This window comes from Apteryx mantelli, chromosome 5, assembly GCF_036417845.1.
Source record: "Apteryx mantelli isolate bAptMan1 chromosome 5, bAptMan1.hap1, whole genome shotgun sequence".
NCBI classification, from domain to species: Eukaryota; Metazoa; Chordata; class Aves; order Apterygiformes; family Apterygidae; genus Apteryx; species Apteryx mantelli.
Window position 1 is genome coordinate 68,221,579 of NC_089982.1, and position 21,101 is coordinate 68,242,679.

The 21,101-nt window shown below is 39.9% G+C and overlaps 2 protein-coding genes across 2 annotated transcripts in view; one reads left to right on the plus strand and one right to left on the minus strand.

The window, feature by feature from the left end:
• Positions 1 to 9,451, minus strand: part of LOC106498639 (cytosolic beta-glucosidase-like) — a 69,350-nt gene extending 59,899 nt beyond the window's left edge. Inside the window, 2 exon segments of the mRNA XM_067297252.1 lie at positions 8,667 to 8,691; positions 9,380 to 9,451. Coding sequence (XP_067153353.1) covers positions 8,667 to 8,691; positions 9,380 to 9,451 — 97 coding nt within the window.
• ADGRA3 (adhesion G protein-coupled receptor A3) overlaps positions 9,450 to 21,101 on the plus strand; it is a 62,979-nt gene continuing 51,327 nt past the window's right edge. Inside the window, exon 1 of the mRNA XM_067298178.1 lies at positions 9,450 to 9,706. Coding sequence (XP_067154279.1) covers positions 9,450 to 9,706 — 257 coding nt within the window. The remainder of the gene's footprint in view (positions 9,707 to 21,101) is intronic.

Here is a 21,101-nt window from a genome sequence, read left to right on the forward strand (position 1 = left end):
GCTAAATAGTGCCTTACTCTCTTTAAAATCAGCATAACTGAATCCCAAAAAATTCAAATGGCAATGTTTATTTTTAACATTGAAGGTGAATCGCCATTGGGAATAGACTACCAAAAGAAGCAATGGCTTCTCTAGCTCTGGATGTTTTCAGATTAAGAAATCTTTTTCTAGAGAGCTTGAATCACATACAATTCTCTGAGGTCAAAACAGGCTTCGATGTCTTCTTATAGTATAAGTTAGACTATGTCATTCAGGAGTTTCTTCTGGCAATAATTTCAGTGAATCTTGTCTCTTTCTCCAATGAAACGTCTCAGTTCACAGATCAAAATACTGTCATGCCAGTTCTTGCTCGTTGCTGTGCAGTCTTTGGCAATCAGCAGAAGCCAAAGTCTAAATCCAGCATTATCCTAGCTTCTCGTATTTGTTATGCAGAAGACTGCAAGGGATACAGTCACTTTTAGATCAATTCTGTAGTGATGCTCGTTCATTTAGAGAAGAAATGTCTTTCAAAAAATTTCTTACATATCTTCCTGTGAGTTGGTCGTTTTGTAAATTCAAAATACGCAAACCCTACAGCCAAACTTTCACTCACTGATTTTGATGAACTGCTAAATGTCAATCCCTTTACTCAATAGGAATTACTTTTTAAAAACAAATATGCATGTTTTTATTATCTCCAGGTAATGCTAATTATACAAGAAATGGGAGAAATCTTTAATATCTCTGTTAGCAGAGAAGCTTGGGAGAATGTGATTCCCAGGTATTTCAGGCACCTAGTAACTATATTCTAAATGAAACAAATTTACACAGTCTTTAACACTAATTTTAATGAAAAAATATGAAACAGAGATCAGATCTGCTGGGAAAATAGGTAACCTTTAAATTAATGTTCCCTGAGCCACAATTAATTTAGATTTAATAGGACAGTTAATGTATGTTATTTGAATACTCATTATTAAACATTCACCAAAGATTAAAAATTATGTAATAGATTCATAACTGTGAAATTGATATGAACCTTTTGCATAGCCATAATACTCTGCAAATATGTTTTAGTATGTAGTTGCTATTTAATATTCAATAACTTTTATGAAGTTGAAATTAAATACTTAAATCTCAATTGAAAATGTTTCTGGGAAATACAAAACAGAAAATGGAATATGTTTATTGTGCTGTGTCTGTCAAGACAGAATCCCACTGTTTTGAACACAATCCGAAAAGTGTAGGGCCCACTGGAACAAAAAGTTTTCACTGGATAGTGCATTTCACAATTGCAGAAATTTCTACTGACTCGATGTCAGTATGATTAAGGACACAAAATCAAGATCCAGAAATTTTGCTGATGTTGACATCAAAATGCATTGTTTTCCCCATTTCCTTTTTTCTTGAGAAGCAGACCTGTAATGATGTATTAATTACTATTTATTATGCTTTCTATTGCTTCATTTTTTATGGCTTGCAGTTGCTTACCAAAAGTAAAAATAGTCCTATGGATAAAATGTATTGGGAGAAAAGACCACTATGAGTCTTCCTGCAGGTATCTTGGACCATGTTTTTATTATGTAATTGGGTGTGGCATGAAGATCACCTCTCTAAGGATAGGAACACTAGGTCTGGAACCAGCCAGACATGCTAAAACGTGCTACTGTGGCTCCACCTGCTGATAGGTGTGGGTTTGAGTTTGGAAGGAGTACCACAATAACGCTCATTGCTTCTTCTATCCACTTACTGGATTTTTGCCTCTCTGCATGGTACTGGCAGTGCCAAGTACCTTTGTACCATACAGGGCGTAGATGCATCTTGTTTACTTGACAACAACGAGAACCTCAACCTCAGTCTGAAGGGCAACGTGTTACTTTAATATTGCTTGCCGTAATAGGAAGTCAGTACCACTCCCATGGAACAGGCTGGCTGTAGGAGCAACTTATGATATTGTCTGCCATATGTCATTTGCTGATGTTGTTGCCATGGGACAGAAAAGTTGGGAAATATCATATCACGTTTCTTCCTTTTTCAGCTTCCTGACCAGAAAATGTTCTTTGTTTCTAAATGGGGCTGCATAGAGAAAAAACAGATTTCTAGCTATTGGGTCATATTAATTTGTATGACAGATAATAGATATGATAGAAAGATTTGTTCCTGAATTTGACCATGCTCTATAGACTGCTATTAAATTACCTCATTATGTACCCTTTTTCACCTCATGCTTGAGTTTTTACACTGTAAGGCACGTCTTCCAATCATTCCTGTTTAATCATTCCTGTTCTCTTCACTGAATTCTTCTCAGTTTTCAAATTTCTTTTGAATTATAAAATAATTCTGAAATAATTTAATGTTTGCAAACAAATCCCCAGATAATGAAAATAAACCCATGCTAAAATATTGGTGAAATATTTCACTTTTCAAGTAGAAAAGAAGTTATGCTCGAGTCTGGAAAAGAGAAATAACCATTCTAGAAAGGGATGCTCCTTTCTCCTGTTTGTAGATGCCACTTCAGTTGCTTTGGAAGAATTATAATATTTATCATTGGAGTTTATTAACAAAGGTCAAAGATTTGAGCATCAAATTCTATTTCTGAACTGATTCAGAAAGTAACTAGTAGTTCTGCCGAACTCCAGAATTTCAGCTGTGACTGTACATACGTGAATCTATTTAATAATGGATGGATTTTAGTCCAATTTTCTATTAGAACAGACTATGATAATGTTTCTCCTATCTCACCACCAAGGGGAGACTCTGTTAAGGCAACACTTAAATAAAATCATTTAGAAGAAAATGAATGTGTGCGACTTTGGGGGTAGATGGACTGGTACTGGTAAAAAAAAATCTTATGCAGTTAAAATATTTTAATTAAAGAACAGAAATAGCACCACTCAGTCAACTGGCTCTAGACAAGAAAATCCAAAAACAACAACAGCAGTAGTAGAAGTAATGCCAGGCAAGTCACTGAAGCACTGATTTTCACTAGCTTACAATATTCTTTGTTCAACTATTTTTATGTAAACTTCCTTTTTCTATAGTGTCCTTTTCTCTGTATCTGCTTTTCCATCACCATCACTTTTCTTCATCCTTTTGAAACATCTGCTTCCTAGATATTTCTGTCCCTGCACCTTCATTTATGAATCCTTTGTTCTTAACCATGTTCCCCTGCCTTTCCCTCTCCAGTCTGTAACTTCTACTGCACTGGCTGGCTGGGGCTTGATCTCCGAGTCCATCTGTGCTTTTTATGATCTCCCCTTTCGCTCTTTTTCTTATAGTCCAGGCCTGGTAGATTCCTGTAGCATATTGTCTGCCTTGTCAGTGTGGGAGTTAGCTGCCTCTTGCCTCTGGGCAGTGTGGCCTTTTTTATATTCTTTAACTACCATATTAACCTTTTTCCTTCTTTTTTCCTTCAGATTTGTCTGCTTCAGTTTGAGGTACTGTGGGAGGGAAGAGAAAGAGAATCTCTTGCTTCAGGAGCCATTTCTAGAGTTAATGTTCTGCAAAATCTAAGGTGATAAGATTTGGAACTGAAGGAGATTCTTCAAAGTATTCATGTTAAGGAAGTTTAACTTCTGAACCATTTGAATGCTTAAGCATCAGACAGCTTTTCTTTCATAGGTATTGTTCACACAACATTGCAAATCCCCATCTATCTAGCCAGATGTAATCACTACCATCCTTGAATACCATTTTCTACTTTTCTGCCATAAGCACTGATGTATTAGTAATGAAATACTTTGGCTTTTGTTTTCCCTAATTTTTTTTTCCCCACAACTTTGTGTGTTTGGATCCTACTTGTATTATAACATCTATTAGAGTTGTTAGTAGAGTATAACAATGAGTAGAAGGAAAACTATTTTACTTGTTTTAATTAGTAACTTATTGCTTGGAAGCCTGTAAGCTTATCAATGCTGAGTTATGTGTCCTAGCTGATGACAAATCTTTTCAGGAGAGGTTAAAATGACAGTTACATGCTTTAGCAAAAATTTAACATGTAAGCTTGTATGAAAGCTGTATTTACTTCTTCCTCTTCCATGTAAATATATATTTCTATAAATTTATTTTTATTTTGCTGAGAATTTACATCAGATATATAGAAAGTCAAGAGGTTTCAAAGTTATGAAAATTATTTGGAGGCTAAGTACTGAAAAAGTGGTAATGGGACTGCATGTCAAAAAGAAACCTTACACAACATATTTTACATATTTCTGTGCTGCATAAGCTCCTTTCTGAAATTTAATGGTGAGACTGTATTTCAAAGGCAGTGTTCTGTCTACAATTATAGACTAGAACAGCAGAGGAGGAATGAGATCCCTGTATGAGTCTGTTGGATCCACACACTCTGTTTTTTCCTTCACTCAATGCAAAGAACAGAATGAAAATCTTCAGGGCCTCACTCTTCTTTCTGCAAAAGTGCATCTGGTGATATTTCAGGTTTTAATATAAGAAATCTCAGTGTCTAATTCTGGCTTAATTTGGGATTTACTGATAACCAAACCAGACATTCCTAAATACACAACTTTGAGAGCATTTCTCCTTTTAAGCACTTCCAAAAAGTTTTCCACAGAAAGAAGTTTACAAACTAAGACAGCTAACATACAAGATTCTGCCAAAGCATTCTTGCAATTCTCATGCCCACTTAAAGGCACAACCAGGTAAATGAAAATAGTGTCTCTCTTCCGATTCCCAAATGAGTGTAAAAACTGTATTTCACCCAGTTATGCTAGTGACACTGGAGGTCTCTGACCCTTGACTGAAATAGATAGGGGAGAGGGGCTTGCAGAGAATATCTCTGTGTCTAAGAGCAAATGGAGGACGTCCAATTTTGCAAACATCAGCTATGCATCTGGGAATGCCTGTGTTTGTCACAAGCATTAGTAGATCTTGGGGTGAGTGAGTGAACGATCAGGAGACAGAATATTGCATAGAGGCATAGACAGAAGGCAAGGACAGAGTACTACAACGTGCAGCTGTGAAAGAAGTTGCTGCTGTATAAAGGTAACTCTGAGTCTGCTAGGATTTAGTGGTTACCAATAGCAAGCCAGCATGTGCCAGCACTTATCATCACCTCCCTGTACTTGGAATAGCAAATAACCACAGTATTGCAGACATAGCTGAGGGCAACTAAATGCTTCCTCTTTCTTGACAATTGCTGTAGCAAACAAAACATAATTAATGATGTCCTAATCCATTAAGGGAAGGGATGAAATGTAGTAGGTAGAAGACTTCATGGCAGTGAGAAGAAAAAAGAGAAGATAGGAAGGCATTGGCAGTGTGGGAATCCCTACAGAGAAGAATTAGGAAACAATCGTTATGGTGAAGGTGATAGCAGCCTGGAAAAATGTTCAGGGATATGAAACCTGAACTGTTAAAGAAAAAGAACAGAAGTAAGCAAAATAAAGAATCATAATGAAAGACGGACAAAAATCACTTAGGAGCTCCTATTTATCTCTCTGCCTTGAGGACACATGAAGGATTTGAAGTGCTGCCAAAGCTATCTTTGTTTACATATAAACACTGATAAGAATTTCTTTTGCCCTCCCCTCTTTCCCACACCCTTCTTGATATCTTGGAGGCAAGAAGCTACTAATCAGTAGACTAGAAAGAACAGAGGAAAAAAATAATTTTTAAAATTCAATGTATTAGTGGCAAATTTTATGAAGTGAAGGGACACAACAAAAAAGGATAAAGTATACTTGCTTGCAATCTGGAAGAAAAAAGCAATTCAAAAAATTTCTTCAGGTTAAATATCCCATGTGAAGGAAAGCATTACTAAAACCAGTAGATTACCGACACTGACAAAGAATGAGGGGACTGAGGGGAAAAAAAAGAAGTTCAGTTTCTTCAATTCAACATTTAAGAAAACAAAGCAAGATTTGCAGGAAGAGGTAATATTTTAGAGTAGCTGCTATTCCAACTATATCTAATAATTTTTTTGGGGGGGAGGGGGGGAATACAGCCTGTCTGCTTTTTTGCAACTATATCAGCTACTATAATAAAAGATACTGCTTCCCCCTACAAACACTGCCTTTCTTAAAGTTATATATTATGGCTTGCTTTGCTGCTCAGGTGGAAGGCTCCTTTCCCTTCTCTAGTGTTCTTTCCTTGCTCCAGCTCTGGCACTCTTTGAATCCTACCCTGAGTTGATTCAACTCACAAAACTGGCAGAAAAAAAAAGGCTAGTTTAGCTACTTAGTTGAATCAGTTTACTGTACAATCATATTATTACCACAGGTGGAGCAAGAGGGAGGGCATATAACCAAGCCTAGGGGGAGAGGGGTGGTACAAAACTTAGGAATAGGAGTGTCTGCTTTCTGAAGCAGTTGTAGAAGGTAACTTCATTCCTATATCTTTACACCATCACAACTACAATACAGCCAGTGAGCAAATAAACTTGACAAAGATACATCACAGTTCAAAAAAGCCACTTGAAATCTATTATGTGCCTCCTGCAGAACACACATTTTGGATTAAGAGCTTTCCCAAATCAATGTAAAAAATACATTTTAAAATCTTGGGCATAGAATGGAAGTCAAAGTAATCTGCATGACAGACTGGGGTGAAAGCAGAGGTCCTCGAGTTCTTCTTAAATATTTTGAAAACAGATGAGGAAGAATATTCACTGGAATGAAATTCACAACAGATGCAGACAAACTAAGAGAAGGCAATAGAATAAAAATCAACTGACAACAACCCTTCAAGGTTTCAAGGTAGTAGGAGCTTTACAACTGGGATCCAAAGTTAGAGACCTTTGTAGGGGTAATTTCAGTAGAATGGAAAGGACAGAAGCAGATAGTTCAAAAACATCAAGGGCAAGTAACATATTTGAATCTATAAATTAAAAGGAAAGGAAGCTGACAGGATATTAATATGAAAAGTAGTGGGGAGAATTTATCTCTTCATGATTATGGGAAAACCGACAGTTAAGATGGTCTATGATCATAGAGTCACCAGAAGCAACAGTTCTTCATCACCACTTCCGTCATCACCTCTAGATTATGTGGCCATGCAGTGTGTTGGATCATCTCACTGATACAATTGGAAACTAATGTGGCTGAAACATACACATTATCACAAATGCAAGGGAATGGAGAGGAACAAGCATCTGGGAAAAACGAGGCAATGTTCCCTTCAGAAGCCTTGAAGTGCAGTCTTTGGCTATGCTGAAACTGTGGTGATACTAAGCTAAAGGTTTGGTCATATGAATGGTTTAAACTGGCACAAGCTGCTTCTGCTGCCAAAAGAGGCAGTTGTATGCCCTGTCTCCATGTTGATCCTCAACCCAACACAATTTTTTTATGTAGCTGTGCAATGAAGCAGATTCCTAGCTGAGAATTAACTTCATGGGAAGAAAGTAGAGAGAACTGTTTAACTCAGCACTACTGCTGATATCGTGGGCTGTGGTTTGATATAGTAAATCTAGCTTGAGAACTTCTAGTGCCAGATCAAAAGTGATGTGGTACTATGATGCAAACCACTGATCCAATATAAATTCACTCTACCAGCTTGAGTTTGTTTAAAACAAAGCTCAAAAGTGATGAATTTTTACAGTAGCAAGCTTTATGCTAATCAGATATGTCTTATACAGTCAGCATAAAATCCATGTAAGAGTACTAAGGCATTGTAAATTTTATATTTCACATCTTAACCTAATTCAGTTCAAGTGTAATAGTGGCCCCACATCTGATTCAGATTAGGTTGGTCCTGCTGACTGACTTAGTGGCACACAAACCTAGTATTAAAGGCCATGGAACAGTGGTCTCTTTGTACTCTGGTCAGCAACTTCATGAAGTGTGACAGGTTCCATTTTTGCCTGTAGGAGATGGTAGAGCTGAGGAGAGAAAACATGATGGTAGGTAGTGTCTCTACAACGTACCCAAATAAGCGTGATGCTATTACTCTAACCTTGTTCTACTTTGCCCCCATCCATGATTCCTATTGTTTCATTAGTCTACATTTAAAATTAGCTTGCAACCTGTGGTGTTTCATGTTATTCAAGGAAACCCTATGTTAAAGATATTATTAGCTTCATTTTGGCTGCTGTTATTGTTAATATCTAAGACTGCATTTCTGTGTGGTAACGAGTATTTTGAAGTATGTTATTCCAGCTCTTCCGTAAGGATGGGTATCTGTAAGTTCTTGGTAACAGACCACAGCTTCTTATCAGTACTGCAAAGTCTCTCAAACTTACTATTTGATTGCAAGTTACATAAGAGTTATTAGCCTCACACCTCCTCTGGGCAAAGAACATCTGAGAACTTCAGCTGTCATTTGCACAAAGACATTTGTGCCTGGCTGTCATGGCTGCAGAGAAACATGAAAACACATTAACTACACCCAGAAAAGCAGTCCTGAGTGGGCAATGAAAGACACCTGGAAGGTGGCTTCTTTATTTTTAACATTTGAGATTTAAGATACTGAAATTACTTTTTCCATCCTCTGGCTTTTCAGATGTAAAATAGGGAACAACAGGATTACCTTACTTCGCAGGGATGATTTATGCACAATGGTCTTAAGAGTGCAAGATACTCAGTGTGATGGTACCAACGGCTGTGTAAGGCCTTAGACAAGCAATTATCCTTTTTCCATGAAGTGGCAACTGCCCCTTCCCTAAGGGAAAAGCCTCAGAGCCGGGGGTGAGTGTGCAAGCAGACTAGAGGTAAACCAGAGCTGCTCCGCCCTACCTGCTGCCAGGGGCACACGGCCCAGCTGCAGAGGGGGCAACGCTCCGACACCAGGCGTTAGCGGGACCCGGGGCTCCGCAGACGGCGGGGGGGAGGGGGGGCAGAGACACCGGCCGGGGGACACAGGGCAGCCGGCAGGACAAAGAGCTCCCGCTGGAAGAGCGCGGGCCGGTCCCGGCGCCGACGCCGCTCCGAGGAGCCACGGGCGCGCGGCGGGGGGGGAGGATAGGCCCGGCGTCCCCCCCCCCCCCCCAACGGCCGCCGGGCGCAGCCCCTCCGCAAAACACCGGCGGTGCCTTGCGGGAAGCTGCCGCCTTCCCTTCGCCGAGGCGGCACCACTCGCCCCTCTCCACCGCGGAGCAGCACCTCGCCGCCGCCTCCCCCCTCACGCGGCGCCCGGCGGCGCGCAGGCGCGCTGGGAGCCGCCACCGCCGCGGCGCTTGCGCAGTGGCGCCGGGCACCCGCCGGGCACGCTCCGTGGCTCCGGTCGCGGCGGAAGGCGGCGCTGGTGCCGCCACGCGCAGCCGGCCCGGCCCGGCCCGACACAAAGAGGAGGGCGGATGCGGCGGCCGCGGCTCCCGCCCGCCCGCGGCCCGCCGCCCCTCGGCACCACATGGCGGCGGCGCTGCGGCCGCGCCTAGGGCCGCCCCCGCGGAGCTCGGCGCCGCTCTAGGCCGCGGCGAAGCGCGTCGCCCCTCTCGCGCCTCTCCCGCCTGGCCCTGGCGGCTGCGGCGCCTCCGGCAGGAGCGGAGCGGCGCCCCGAGCGCCTCGCTGGCTCCCGCCATGCCGCCCGCGGGCCGCCGCCCCTCCTGCCGCCCGCCGCGTCCCCGCCGCCGCCCGCCGCAGCTTCTGCCGGCGCTCCTGCTCCTGGCCGCGCTGGGCGGCGGCGGCGCGCTGCCCCCGGGCTGTAAGTACGACGGGCGGCCCAAGAGCGGCGGCAAGGCGGCGGCGGGCGCCCCGGAGGTGAAGGTGGTGTGCAGCAACCTGGAGCTGGCTCAGGTGCTGCCCGCCGACGCGCTGCCCAACCGGACGGTCACCCTGTGAGTAGTGTCCGGCGGCGGCGGCGCGGCCTCGGTGCGACGTGGACAGCGGAGGGGAGGGAAGGGGGTGCCCGGTGCCGGCCGCGCCCGCGGCGAGATTGCGAGGGGTCAGGCCCAGCGGGAGGCTGCGCTGGAGCGAGGCCGCCGGCCTGGCGCGGGAGGGGGGCAGTCCCGGGCAGCGGGTTTTGTTTGCTTTTGTGCTCGCGTTTGGCTTTCCGATGTGGTAATTTCGGGAGGAAAGTGATTTCTGGAGCGTTGTGCGAGGCTTTTAATCTCATTAGCATAATGAGCCATGTCTGCGCAGGAAAAGTAAACAAGCTTGGCGTTACTCACCGGCGCGGCGGAAGCGCGGCGCGGTCGAGCCGGGCGGCCGGCGGGGGCTTGCGGGGCCGCCTCGTCGCCGCCGCCGCCGCGGGGGAGCGCCGGGGGCGCGCGCGGGCTGCCCGCGGCCCCGCCCCCCCCCCCCGGCCGCGCGCCCGAGCCCTGCGGGCAACGGCCGCTGCGGGGCCCGGCCCGGCCCGGCCTGCCGCCGCGTTGCGTTTCTGCGGTGCCTCCTCCGAGCTGCCCTGTGCCGGGATATCTCCATGCATACAGAGGCTGAAAAAGTAAAAATCCACCCCACACACACACGTGTGTGCAGAGCAACCGAGGCAACCTCTGGCTTTTCACACTTTTACCCTTATTGAGTGATTAGAGCCTTGGGTATTCCTTTTCTAATTTAAGCGTCCGCTTCTGCAGTTCTTAGAACTTGCCAAAAGTTGTTTGTGAGCTTTATTTCAGGCGAAGCCCAGCTTCAGGGTACCTTATTCTGAGACAGTCACGACGGACCAAGTTTGAGTAGGTAGTGTGACCACTCAGCGTGTGGCAGGCCAGGTGCGTCGGAGGTTTTGTAGTGACCAACAGCAGCTTGTTCGTTGCTGCTCACGATAAAACAGCTAAGGCGTTTACTTTGTGTCTGCTTTGACAAAGATCAGTTTACTTTCACTTAACAGTAGGTGTGTTATATTTAGCTAATCACAGCATATGCATTTCAATAACAAGTTTCAAACAGGATATGCAGCATATTCCAAAGTAAGAACTTTATTGCTATTACATAAACTTTAGTGTGCGCATGTAGACAGATGATTTGCAAGTTGTTTTCCTGTTCTTCCTGAGACATTAACTGGTTGCTCTAGCAAAGAAGCTATACAGCAACACTGAATTTTTTGGGTGGATGGCCAAAAAAGTGAAATCGTTGTTCTTTTAGAGAGCCTAAGGTGCCTGTACTACTGTGGGAAGACTCAAATGCATCCAAGTAGCTTGCAAGAAAATCGATGGAAATAAACTGACTTATGGGATATAGCTTATACATATTTGTTTGTCTGGAAATCACAGGTGAGAATCTTTTTCTAAGGGTAGAGGTTTACAGCTATTTTTTGAAAGATCTGCAAACCAAATAATTTGAGTTTAATAAGTGTAGAATGTATACCTAGTTCTGTCACAAGAACAGCAATTTGACTGTGGTTTTTGTGAACTTTGACACCACTGAAACACCACTAAAGGCTTCCTTGGGAAGTGACAGTGAGGTATGGACACCAGTCAGCAGCAGATGCATGAACCTGGACCTATAAGAAAAGGGAAAGCCAAAAAAAGGGAAAGAATTCAGGTTAAAATAGTTGTTCTCAGCTTGGAAATGTGCAGGGGTTCAGAGAACATTTTAAAGGACCTGTGAAAAATGACCAGAAATATTCAAATGTGAAATTTCTGAAGTAGAAAAGAAAGCAAAAAGTAAAAGATGACAGATGTTTAATCAACAGACTTATTTAGTCTTTGTTAAACTTAAGTGGTTCCTAAACAGTGTTTTACTATTAAAAATAAGGTATTATCTGTTAAAATTTGGATTAAAAGTGCATGTTAGACTCTGGGAAATGCTGAAGTTGACTATAGTCTTTTGGTTCAAAAAGCTTGGAGCCACAGCTGTGATTTCTGTGAAAGACAAGCAGGTATCGGGTACAGCAGCCTTGCTCTGAATGGACTTTTGTTTGCAGCTGTAGTGGCAGAAGAATTTGGAAGAATGGTTCATCTTTCATCTTGATTCTTCATACTTCTTCATTATCTAGAGCATATCCACATAAACTAATTTGTTGCTTGTGCTTTTAACTGGCCTTTGAAGTTCATAATAACTTCTGAAACATTTATTTTTCCCTTAAATACATACCATTAAACTTTTATACATATAGCAAGAAATAGAATGTGATTTTTCATTATCTGTAATAACTGTTGTAATTGTGTTGATGCAGTTCATGTGAACACACACTTTGAAATTTTATTTAAATATAAAGTGAAAATTATTAAACTAATGCTCTTTTCTTTTTTTATTTTTTTCCCTAAGATAGTGGACACAATTTCTGTTGTGTTGTGGGATCTTCCAAGTTTGTTCACTTCTGAGTGATATGACTTCCCATATCTCTGAGATCATTCCTTTACTGAATCAATGTCGACTTGGTTAGAAAGTTTTGGTGATTTATCAGGTGGTTTGCCAAGTGCCATTTCACTAACATGTTGATTAGTAGTAGTTGAGTTAATCATTATCTATAATCTTTTGCTAAAAGTGACTTTTTTTCCCAAGCTGATGTCTAGAAATGCAACACTTAATGAATAGTGGAAGGTTGTCTGATTAGAGGGAAACTGCCCCGAGTTCTCTTGAATCATGATTCTTGTGGGATTCTTCTATTAAGATGAACACTTGCTCTGTTATAGCTTTTTGGATTAGTATATCACTGGAGAGATAAGTAGCTGAAAATAGATCATTATTGTGTAGATCAGCCGAAATTAATTCTGTTAATTTTATGTTGGCTTTTGTTTTAAAAAAGCAGTTTTAAATATGAAGCTTAAGATTTTTATATAATTTTATGTGACTTTTTATTATCATGTTTTGGAGCATGAGCTAGGAAGGACTCATATGAAGTGATCATATTCTTTTCAGAAATCATTATTCTATCATCACAGAAAAACTCTTAGATTTCAATAGACCAGCTGCTGTGCATTTTGCATCTACAGCTCCATGTTTTTTTCCTCCACTGAAAAAATCAAATATTTTGGGGGATAAAACTATAAAAAGTGAAGGAATAAGAAAAATAGTGAAAAACAGAATAAATAGATAGCATCTGAGGATGCTGGCCAGGCTCTTTCATTCTTCATTCCTGCACATCGGTGTAGTTAGTAGTTAATATTGATATTGATAAATTGGAAAGGTCACTTAATTTATGAAGTTCATTGGCATCTGTTTGCCACAGAACATTTTGTCTTAGTTAATTTAGGTCGGTATTAGTCCACATCTTTCGTTAGAATTCAGAAAAAAATACCTTAACTTGATTTCAGCTGATAGAGACAAAGTAAGTTTGTTTTATCATTGAGAAGGAAAACAAACAGTGGGAGAACAGTAGTGAAGTATAGAAAGATGTCTACAAGAGGAAAAAGTGATGTTTAGGATTTCTGGCACTATTATAAATTGAGATTCTGTTAGATTCTGATTAGACTTGGCTAGTGCCTTACCGATCAATTAGGTCAAATTCCAAGGTGAGTTTGAGTTTACTTACGTGTAAATAGGGGAGAGACTATTTTGTAGGCTTAGTTAATAAAAAAACATCTGGGATTCAAATGAAGGGTGTATCTACATGGACATGCACAGATGGCCTTGATCTTCTCAGTTTAACTGGGCAGATGAGATACTTCTGGTGTGAAGACAGCCTAACTGGGTGCATGTAATTTTATTTTCTTTCTGATATGCTCTGTGTGGAGTGCCTGATACCCTTGTAATAGTCTGTGATAAGGTATCCATGGCTGTTGTTCATTTCTTAGATGCAAGTTCAAATAAGGGTATCTAACTTGTTGGATATTAGCCATTACTTAGCTCTATGGAAGAGAGTGTGTAATCCCACTGAAGACAAGCCCATTAAGTCATAATCCTTGTTATTTGTTGGGAATTTTAATTACACATAGATTATTCTATGGATAAGAATCTAAATAAACAGAGGAAAAGCACCTTGGCATTAAAGAACTGTGTTTCTGAGACAGGAATTGTACTGGTTTGCAAACCATGCGCCCATATATCCTGATAGGAATTCATGAGCATGAGTGCTTGCACTTGCAAGTGTTAGAATTTACAAGCAGAGAATGTTGGCCTGGATTTGTGTTCAGAGCTGTTCAAAGATATGCCTAACTGGACTGCTGTTGAGAAACATCTTGAAATGTATGCTTTGTCCAGCTCCTAAATACAATCATGTTGAACTACATCTGTATCCATTAAGGAGCTGAAGGGCATACTTCCATATCTGCATGCCGTTCCATTTTTAGTAACACAAATTCCTACTATTTTAAAAGGAAAAGGTCACTCATATCAAAAGATGAGTATTTCTTTTCATTCTTGCAGAAAAGGGCTCTTAAAAGTTTTAGGAAGAAACAAATGCACTGACTTACATTCATGATTTTTAATTTTTTGGTTTTGAGACATCACCTTATGCTTTCCTAAACTGTTTTGATTCACTTTGCTTTACTTAGTTGAACCTTCCTAGTGTATGTTTGGGAAAAAAATGCATTCTTAGCTAAACAAATGACAATGACAAATGAGATACAGGCATAGTAAGTGTATTCTGTGAAAGTTTGGCTTTTTGCAGAGGGAGTGTTGAAGTACATTTACATTACTAACTTGAAGGTACTCTTGACAACTAATCCCTTGCTGTAGTTAAAATAGTCAATTTTAGACTGTTATTGGTACTGAGCACTTACAATTTGGACAGCGATAAAAATTTTTGAAGATGTGGGCTACTAATAACTCCTGTTAAAACTTAACATTTCCTTCAGTTGAAGGATACATGGACTATGCAGAATGTATTTCTCACATGAATGCATGGCAAGAGACATTACAATACTTAAAGCTGTTGTATGCAAAATTTCTTCGTTGGCAGTTATCTGTGCATACCTTTTTACCAGTGGCATCCAACATGCAAAAATCATTAGGGATATTTCATTTTCTGTCCAAGATACACCTATCATGATCTATTCAAGATGCACTTACTAGATTTTGTGTACATTTTTTTACCTTCTTGAGAAGATAGCAATCCGCATTCAAAATCAAATTCATGTTTTACTATATACGCTGTTCCACTTTACTGTGGAAATACTGGATATGTGGAAATATTGTCATAGTACAGTGTTCTTTTGTGATTGTGTAGGCTTACTTGTATATTTGAGTACAGTAAGAAAACTCTGAGGCCACAGTTCAAACAGTTTTATTTCTTCAAGGTAAATTGCAACATATTGTTCTGTCTAAATGACTACTCAACTTCTGAAGGCATCATTTTATGAGGGCACAGTGCTAGGTGTTAGTGCATGCGCACTGGGACACCCAATTAAGTTTTGCATGGTGTTCTGCTGTTTCTTAGTTTCTTAGTCTTGCAGTAATATCTTTAACATATGTGATGGGTTGGCATTGGTAATTGTCTTCATGCAACAATGATTGTGTCAATACATACTGTTTTTTTATTTTTTTCTTCAAGTGTTTTGGAATTGTTTTAGGTATCTTTCAAAAAGAGGTCATTGTACTTTCAATTAAATATGTGAAATATTAAAAATATGGCTTCTGTACCATAGATACAACTATATACAGAGACTATATACAAATGTAGATTTCTAATTCTCAGAGACAAAATATTCATGTAGAATTATTCAATACCTTTCTTCCATAAAGATATCCATGTAAGCAATGCCCTTTATATGTTCTCTAGCCCTTCAGTATTAGATGTTCAAAGCATTGTGCTGTATTTAGCCTCATGAAGAAATATTTTAATCTTCATGATAATACATTTTTCCTCCTTTAGTGTTGTCTTTTATTGATCAGTAGTAATCCTGTTTTTGTTTCAGTTCTTCAAATCTGCAAAACCTGCCCAAATAATAAGCATTTAAAAGTTACCGTGAAGACTTAAAGAAATAGAAATAGAATTTGTGCTGCAGTGATGAATGAAGAATGGAGGAAAACATGTGTCTCATTCCTTTTTGCTTGCGGTTTGTTTGCATTTCAAAAGTTATTTTTGTAACTTAAAATAAGCATGGAGATGCAAGATTAGATTTTTCAGAATTTAATCATTCCCTTATATACTTTGCATGGACCAACTATGTAGCGGGTTCATGAATTTGTCATTACTGCTTTATTAGTCTTTCTCTTCACTACAATATTTGCTATGTTTTTTGAATCTGTGCAGTCTACGTGCTTTTTTTTGTACAAGTAGTTAATCCATGAAGATTGAAAAGTTATGTTTCTTTTCATTAGTGATGGTAAATTATTTAAAATTTAAGAGCTTCAGAGAAAATAAAATATTTTTTCATGATACGTTTGCTTTCTGCAGTGAAATAACTAATGAATTTTAAATGTAACTTGTAGACTCTTAGATAAAGAGCGTTTAACTCTGGTTAAATAGGTGAGATAAATATTTTATTTTTGCCTTGGTTTTCACCATGTAACTGTTTAGCAGTGAAAATTATGATACCGTGCTGCCCTTAGACTGCTACAGTGGGATGGATCATATCCATTAATTACTCTGTGTACATTACTCCATTGTAGACCCAGGAACGACACGGGGCACGTCTAATGGTGCAGTACAGTATCGCCTTACAGATCTCTGAGCTGTCTTAGAGCGCATGGGAATGCCTGTGTGCTGCAGTGCAGCACTGGGCAGAGATGGTAGGTCCATAAATAGTATAGTTGTGCTGGTGTTACATGTGATCCAAGCTAATCAGCCAATTTTGGCAGGGCTGCAGAGGTGTCATTTTTGGAGTAGGAACTTGACATTTTTTGGCAAGGTGGCCAAGCTCTGCCTTTTGCTGTTTAAGAGAAAACTTGCCAAACTTTGACCAAATTAAGAGCCTTTTGAAAAAATTATTCAGATTTGTTGAAGACTTTTTTTGGAATTAGGCAGTTTAATTCCACAGTTCTGTCTGTGCTAGACAGTGTGCCCTAGATTTGGTCCTGGCAAGTCTTCAGCATTACAGCTGTAGGTAGCTGTGGGCTGTCCCATCTTCATGTGCTTAATTTAAGAGTGAAAAGGCTCCTTGTACTGTCTGTAATCTCTGCTAGATCAGCCCAATCTAGAGGAAAAAGATGCTCTGGAGTAAAGAGAGGGAGACTAGGGTCTAGACATGGAGTGAAGAAAGGCAAGGAAATTAGATTAAGAGAAGGCTCGTGGAAGAGTAGAGAAAACTGCAGAAACTATGACTGAGGGTCAGAGGGAACTGAAATGATATGGAGAGTTGATTTGAGTGGATTGGTTGGTTATAGAGATGGAGAATCTCAGAATCACTTAAGAGGGAATGAAAAGAGAGTAAATAAATAAGGTAAGTGGTACTGAAGGCAATGTGCAACTGGCTTAGCGAAGAGATGGGCAAAAATCCTTGGAAATTCAGCAGGTAACCAGGGAACCAGTAAAGACAAGATTAGTGCAACTTACTTCAGTCAGAACAAGAAAACTGGCTTTATGACTTAATCCATGTTGTTACAAAAGAGATTTTATGTTGAATCTTTTAAGTTGTGTGCGATTTCTAAAATCATCCTGTAAGACATTCAACCAGCTGATCTAATACCTTGAACCCTTATTTCAGGATGACAGCCTCTGCCGTCAGGTTAGGTTAACAATTACTTAAACCAATTCTCAACATTCAGTATTGATAGTCTAGTTATACCAGTCTGTTCCCATAAGACGCAGTGAGCTGATGTTGCAACTCTGCTGTGAAAGAGAGGTCCTCTTCCTGCTGACACAGAGGAGAAGGTCAGGAGCAAGGGAGGGGGAAATGAGATCTCACCCTTCGGACTGCACTGAGTGTACATCCACATTCAGCTGCCTGTAAAACTGTAGCCTAAACTGGGGTGCCACACTTCTACCTTCACCTCCCAGCCTCTGGCTATGTGGGTTTCTTCATCCCTTGTCACTATACTAATGCTTGTCTGACCCCACACTGAGTCAGTTAAGGGAGCTAAACTATCCAAAAAACTGTTGACCTCTGTAGGATTAGGCTGTAAACTTTTATGAAAATACGTCTTTGTGAACAGTTGAAAGGAAGTACCTGCCAGCATGTCTAAACAGCGTACTTTCTCATCAGGTTATGTGTGGTCTCTAGAAATGTAAAAACATGAGAGAACTGTGGGCTCGACTGTATATTATAATTAACAGTTCTGTGATATGACATGTAGAATATATTGGACCCCAAAAGTATAGGAGTGTTTAGTAACTGCTTCAGTTAGTGGATCTGGCTAGATTTAAGTGCATGCAGTATTTCCTGTGAAGCGAGTTACGCTGTTGCATGCATTCGTGGAGGACAGTAGGGTGAACTTACACTAAAATGCAGGTAAGGGAGAATCCTAAAAAGTGTACATCTGTTTGATAAGAAGTGGAAACTGAGGAGGGAGCAGAAGGTAGGGGAGTAAGACAGGAGGCTCTGGGTGGAGCTGAAGTTCATGGCAGGGTTACTCCAGGAAGAGTCAATCACAAACTCTTAAGCTGATAGAGATGCTACAGATACAGAGTGGGGAAGAGAGAACTTGTAGGAGGCTTCCCAGAATGTAGGGGCCACAAGGGTTAGGTTACCAGTGCATTAGCTTTAGGGCTGGCAACTCAGAGTTAGTGTTGGAAAAAATTGGATGTTGGTGTGTACTCTGATTTTTCTATAAGCGTTTCAGGTAGTCTCTCCAACCTAGAATAAGCTAGAAAGAGAAGTTTGGTTGTTAGGGTTATAACTGACAAACATTTCTCTTGGTGGCATTATCTTAAGCAGTGCAGCTGCTCATTTTTGCATTCTGCTTTGCCTCTCAGTTCTATCCTTTTTTTTTTTTTAATAGATAATTTTTGTTAAGTATTTTTTACCTGTAAAGTTCACTGCTTAGGTACTCCAGTGATGGGCACTGTATTTCACTGGAAATTAAGAAATCTGTCCTTAAAGGTTTGAATATCATTCAATAATTTAAGCATGTGGCCACATACTGAATAGCAAGAAAAATTATCTTGAATAGCTGTGCACAAAGTTAGCATCATTGCGTTTATAAATGAATGATGCAGGGGCTGTGCAGAAGAAAAATTGTTCATCGTTACATTGTATAAAATCAGCTCATTGCTAGTTCAAAGTGGAAGTGGAGAGATATAAATAGACACAGTTGTAGTTCTGTAATTTCATTACTTGTGGATGCTTTAGTTTACAATCTTAATATTGTTTAATGTGGGTGGTTTTTTGTATGCATAATAATGAAATAGCACAATAAATCCTAATCCGTTGCAAACTTACAGTTTAGAAAAGTTTCCTCTCTAAGCTTCCTCAATTATGATATTTTTGTTAAATTGGAAAATACATTCTACTGTATAATTTGTGGAATGTTTTCATTTCAGGAATTACTTCTAAGCAAGTACTGTTCATGTTCTGATCAGTATATTATTTATGTTTTTTGCCTTTGACACCAGTAACTCACTAGAAGGCAAAATACTAACTATTGAAAAATACTGGTTTTATCCCTGTTAAATCATAGCTTCTACAAGACAAACTTTGAAAAATATATTTTTCTTTTTGTATGCTCACTGCTTTCAGCAGAAAGCATGTTTCTTGGTTGTACAGATGGTTACTTTAGTCCAATTTTTGCTGATTGCAGGTTTCCCGGTCCTTAGAGTATACGACCATCATCATGAAATGGTCTGATTTATTTTCTACTTCCTCCGTCACTATTTGGGTCTTTTAAACTCTGTTCTGGAAGCTGTTTCAACATTCAGCTCAGAGTTACTTTATCTCCCATTCTTTGTACTTCTTGGATGCCATTTGGAATTTTTATAATAGTATTAATGGATTTGTAGATTGTAATAGTATCAGATGAAAGGTTTTGTCTGTGGAGTTTTGAGATTGCATTCTGAATTCCTGTCTAGTTGTTAAGTCTGTTTAATCTAGAACAAACCTTTTTTCACTTGGTGTTACATCACCTTATCCAAAAGGTAGAAACAAAACAAGCCTTTTTTTTATTGCTATATCAAAAAGAAAATGATGGTTACATCACATTTAGTATCCATTGTGACAACTCTTATTAGAAAAGAGAACAGACTTTGGGTTTGATTGCACAGTTAAGTTTTTCTTCCTAGCAACTGTGCCTCTGTTGCTGAAGGTCTGGGAAATAAATAAGGCACAGAGATGAATTTCTTTGCAAAGTTTTACTAAGTTCTTGTGCCATTTTGTGGAGGAGAACAGTAACAGGGCTTTCAGATCCAATGCGTGTTCAACAAAGGAGCGTTCCAGTAGTTTCTGGGATGGGTGAAGGATCTAGGTGGGTTTTTTTGGTATTCTTTATTTGTTTTGTTGTTTTCCTGAGGTGCACCCTTGCAGAACACCTCTTTGTCTGTACAACCATTCCACTCAGTCAAAGGAGAAGGAAATTTGTTGCTTTAAAATAACTTTGAGATGCTGTCATTATTCTACAACCTACTTCGCTGCTGCTTTTTCCTTCAAGTTTTGTGTGCTTAATTCCTGTGACTGTGACTGTATTTGCATCCTGTAGTTTCATATCTCACCTCGTGTTCTTATCTACCAGCTGGGCAAGCAGAATACGTTTGTTCTGAGCACATACTGTTGGTCATAAAAATACCTGATTTGGAGCTAGTAACATACAGAGCAACAGTGACAGGGGGCTATGAAAACACCTTGATAAGATCTCCAGGTACTCTAGGGTAAACATATTTTATGTTGTAAGGTCACCTGTTAAAACAGAGTTAAACAAAATGGAGCTGAGTATCTATCTTTTTCCCCCTAAACTTCTTAATAGTGGAAGTTAGCATATTTTCAGCATTACTTGCCTCATAGGAAACATTGTGGTCTTAAACTAGTAACTTAGCATTATTATTGATCACAAATAATTGCCTGTATCTAAGTGGTTCATAATAGTACATCACTTCACTGTACATTAATGGACACGAATTCTGAAATTGGATATAAAATGTCTACTTTGAAATAATGCTTGTGTTTTGTCCTCTTATGCCACATCCCTAAACACTTCAAATAATGTATAGACTAAATACATTAATAGCAAGTTGTAAACTTCAGTTTTTAAAGATTACACTTATAACATTTTTAAGTGTGATGAAATGCCTTAGGTTATATGGAGTGTTGTAAAATCTATCATTTATTGTACTAAACCTTTATGGCCAAGCAACTAACAGCCTCTGCAGAGAAAATACTAAATCAGCCTGACTGTAATTTGTTCATCACACTCCAGAGAGAAATTTACTTAGTGCGCACATATTCAAAGGCTTCTACTTTAGGCCTATTATTTTATAGGTGATGTCAGAAAACTAAGACTTTTAATGTTTATTTAGTTTAAATTTAATTCAGTCAATTAAAG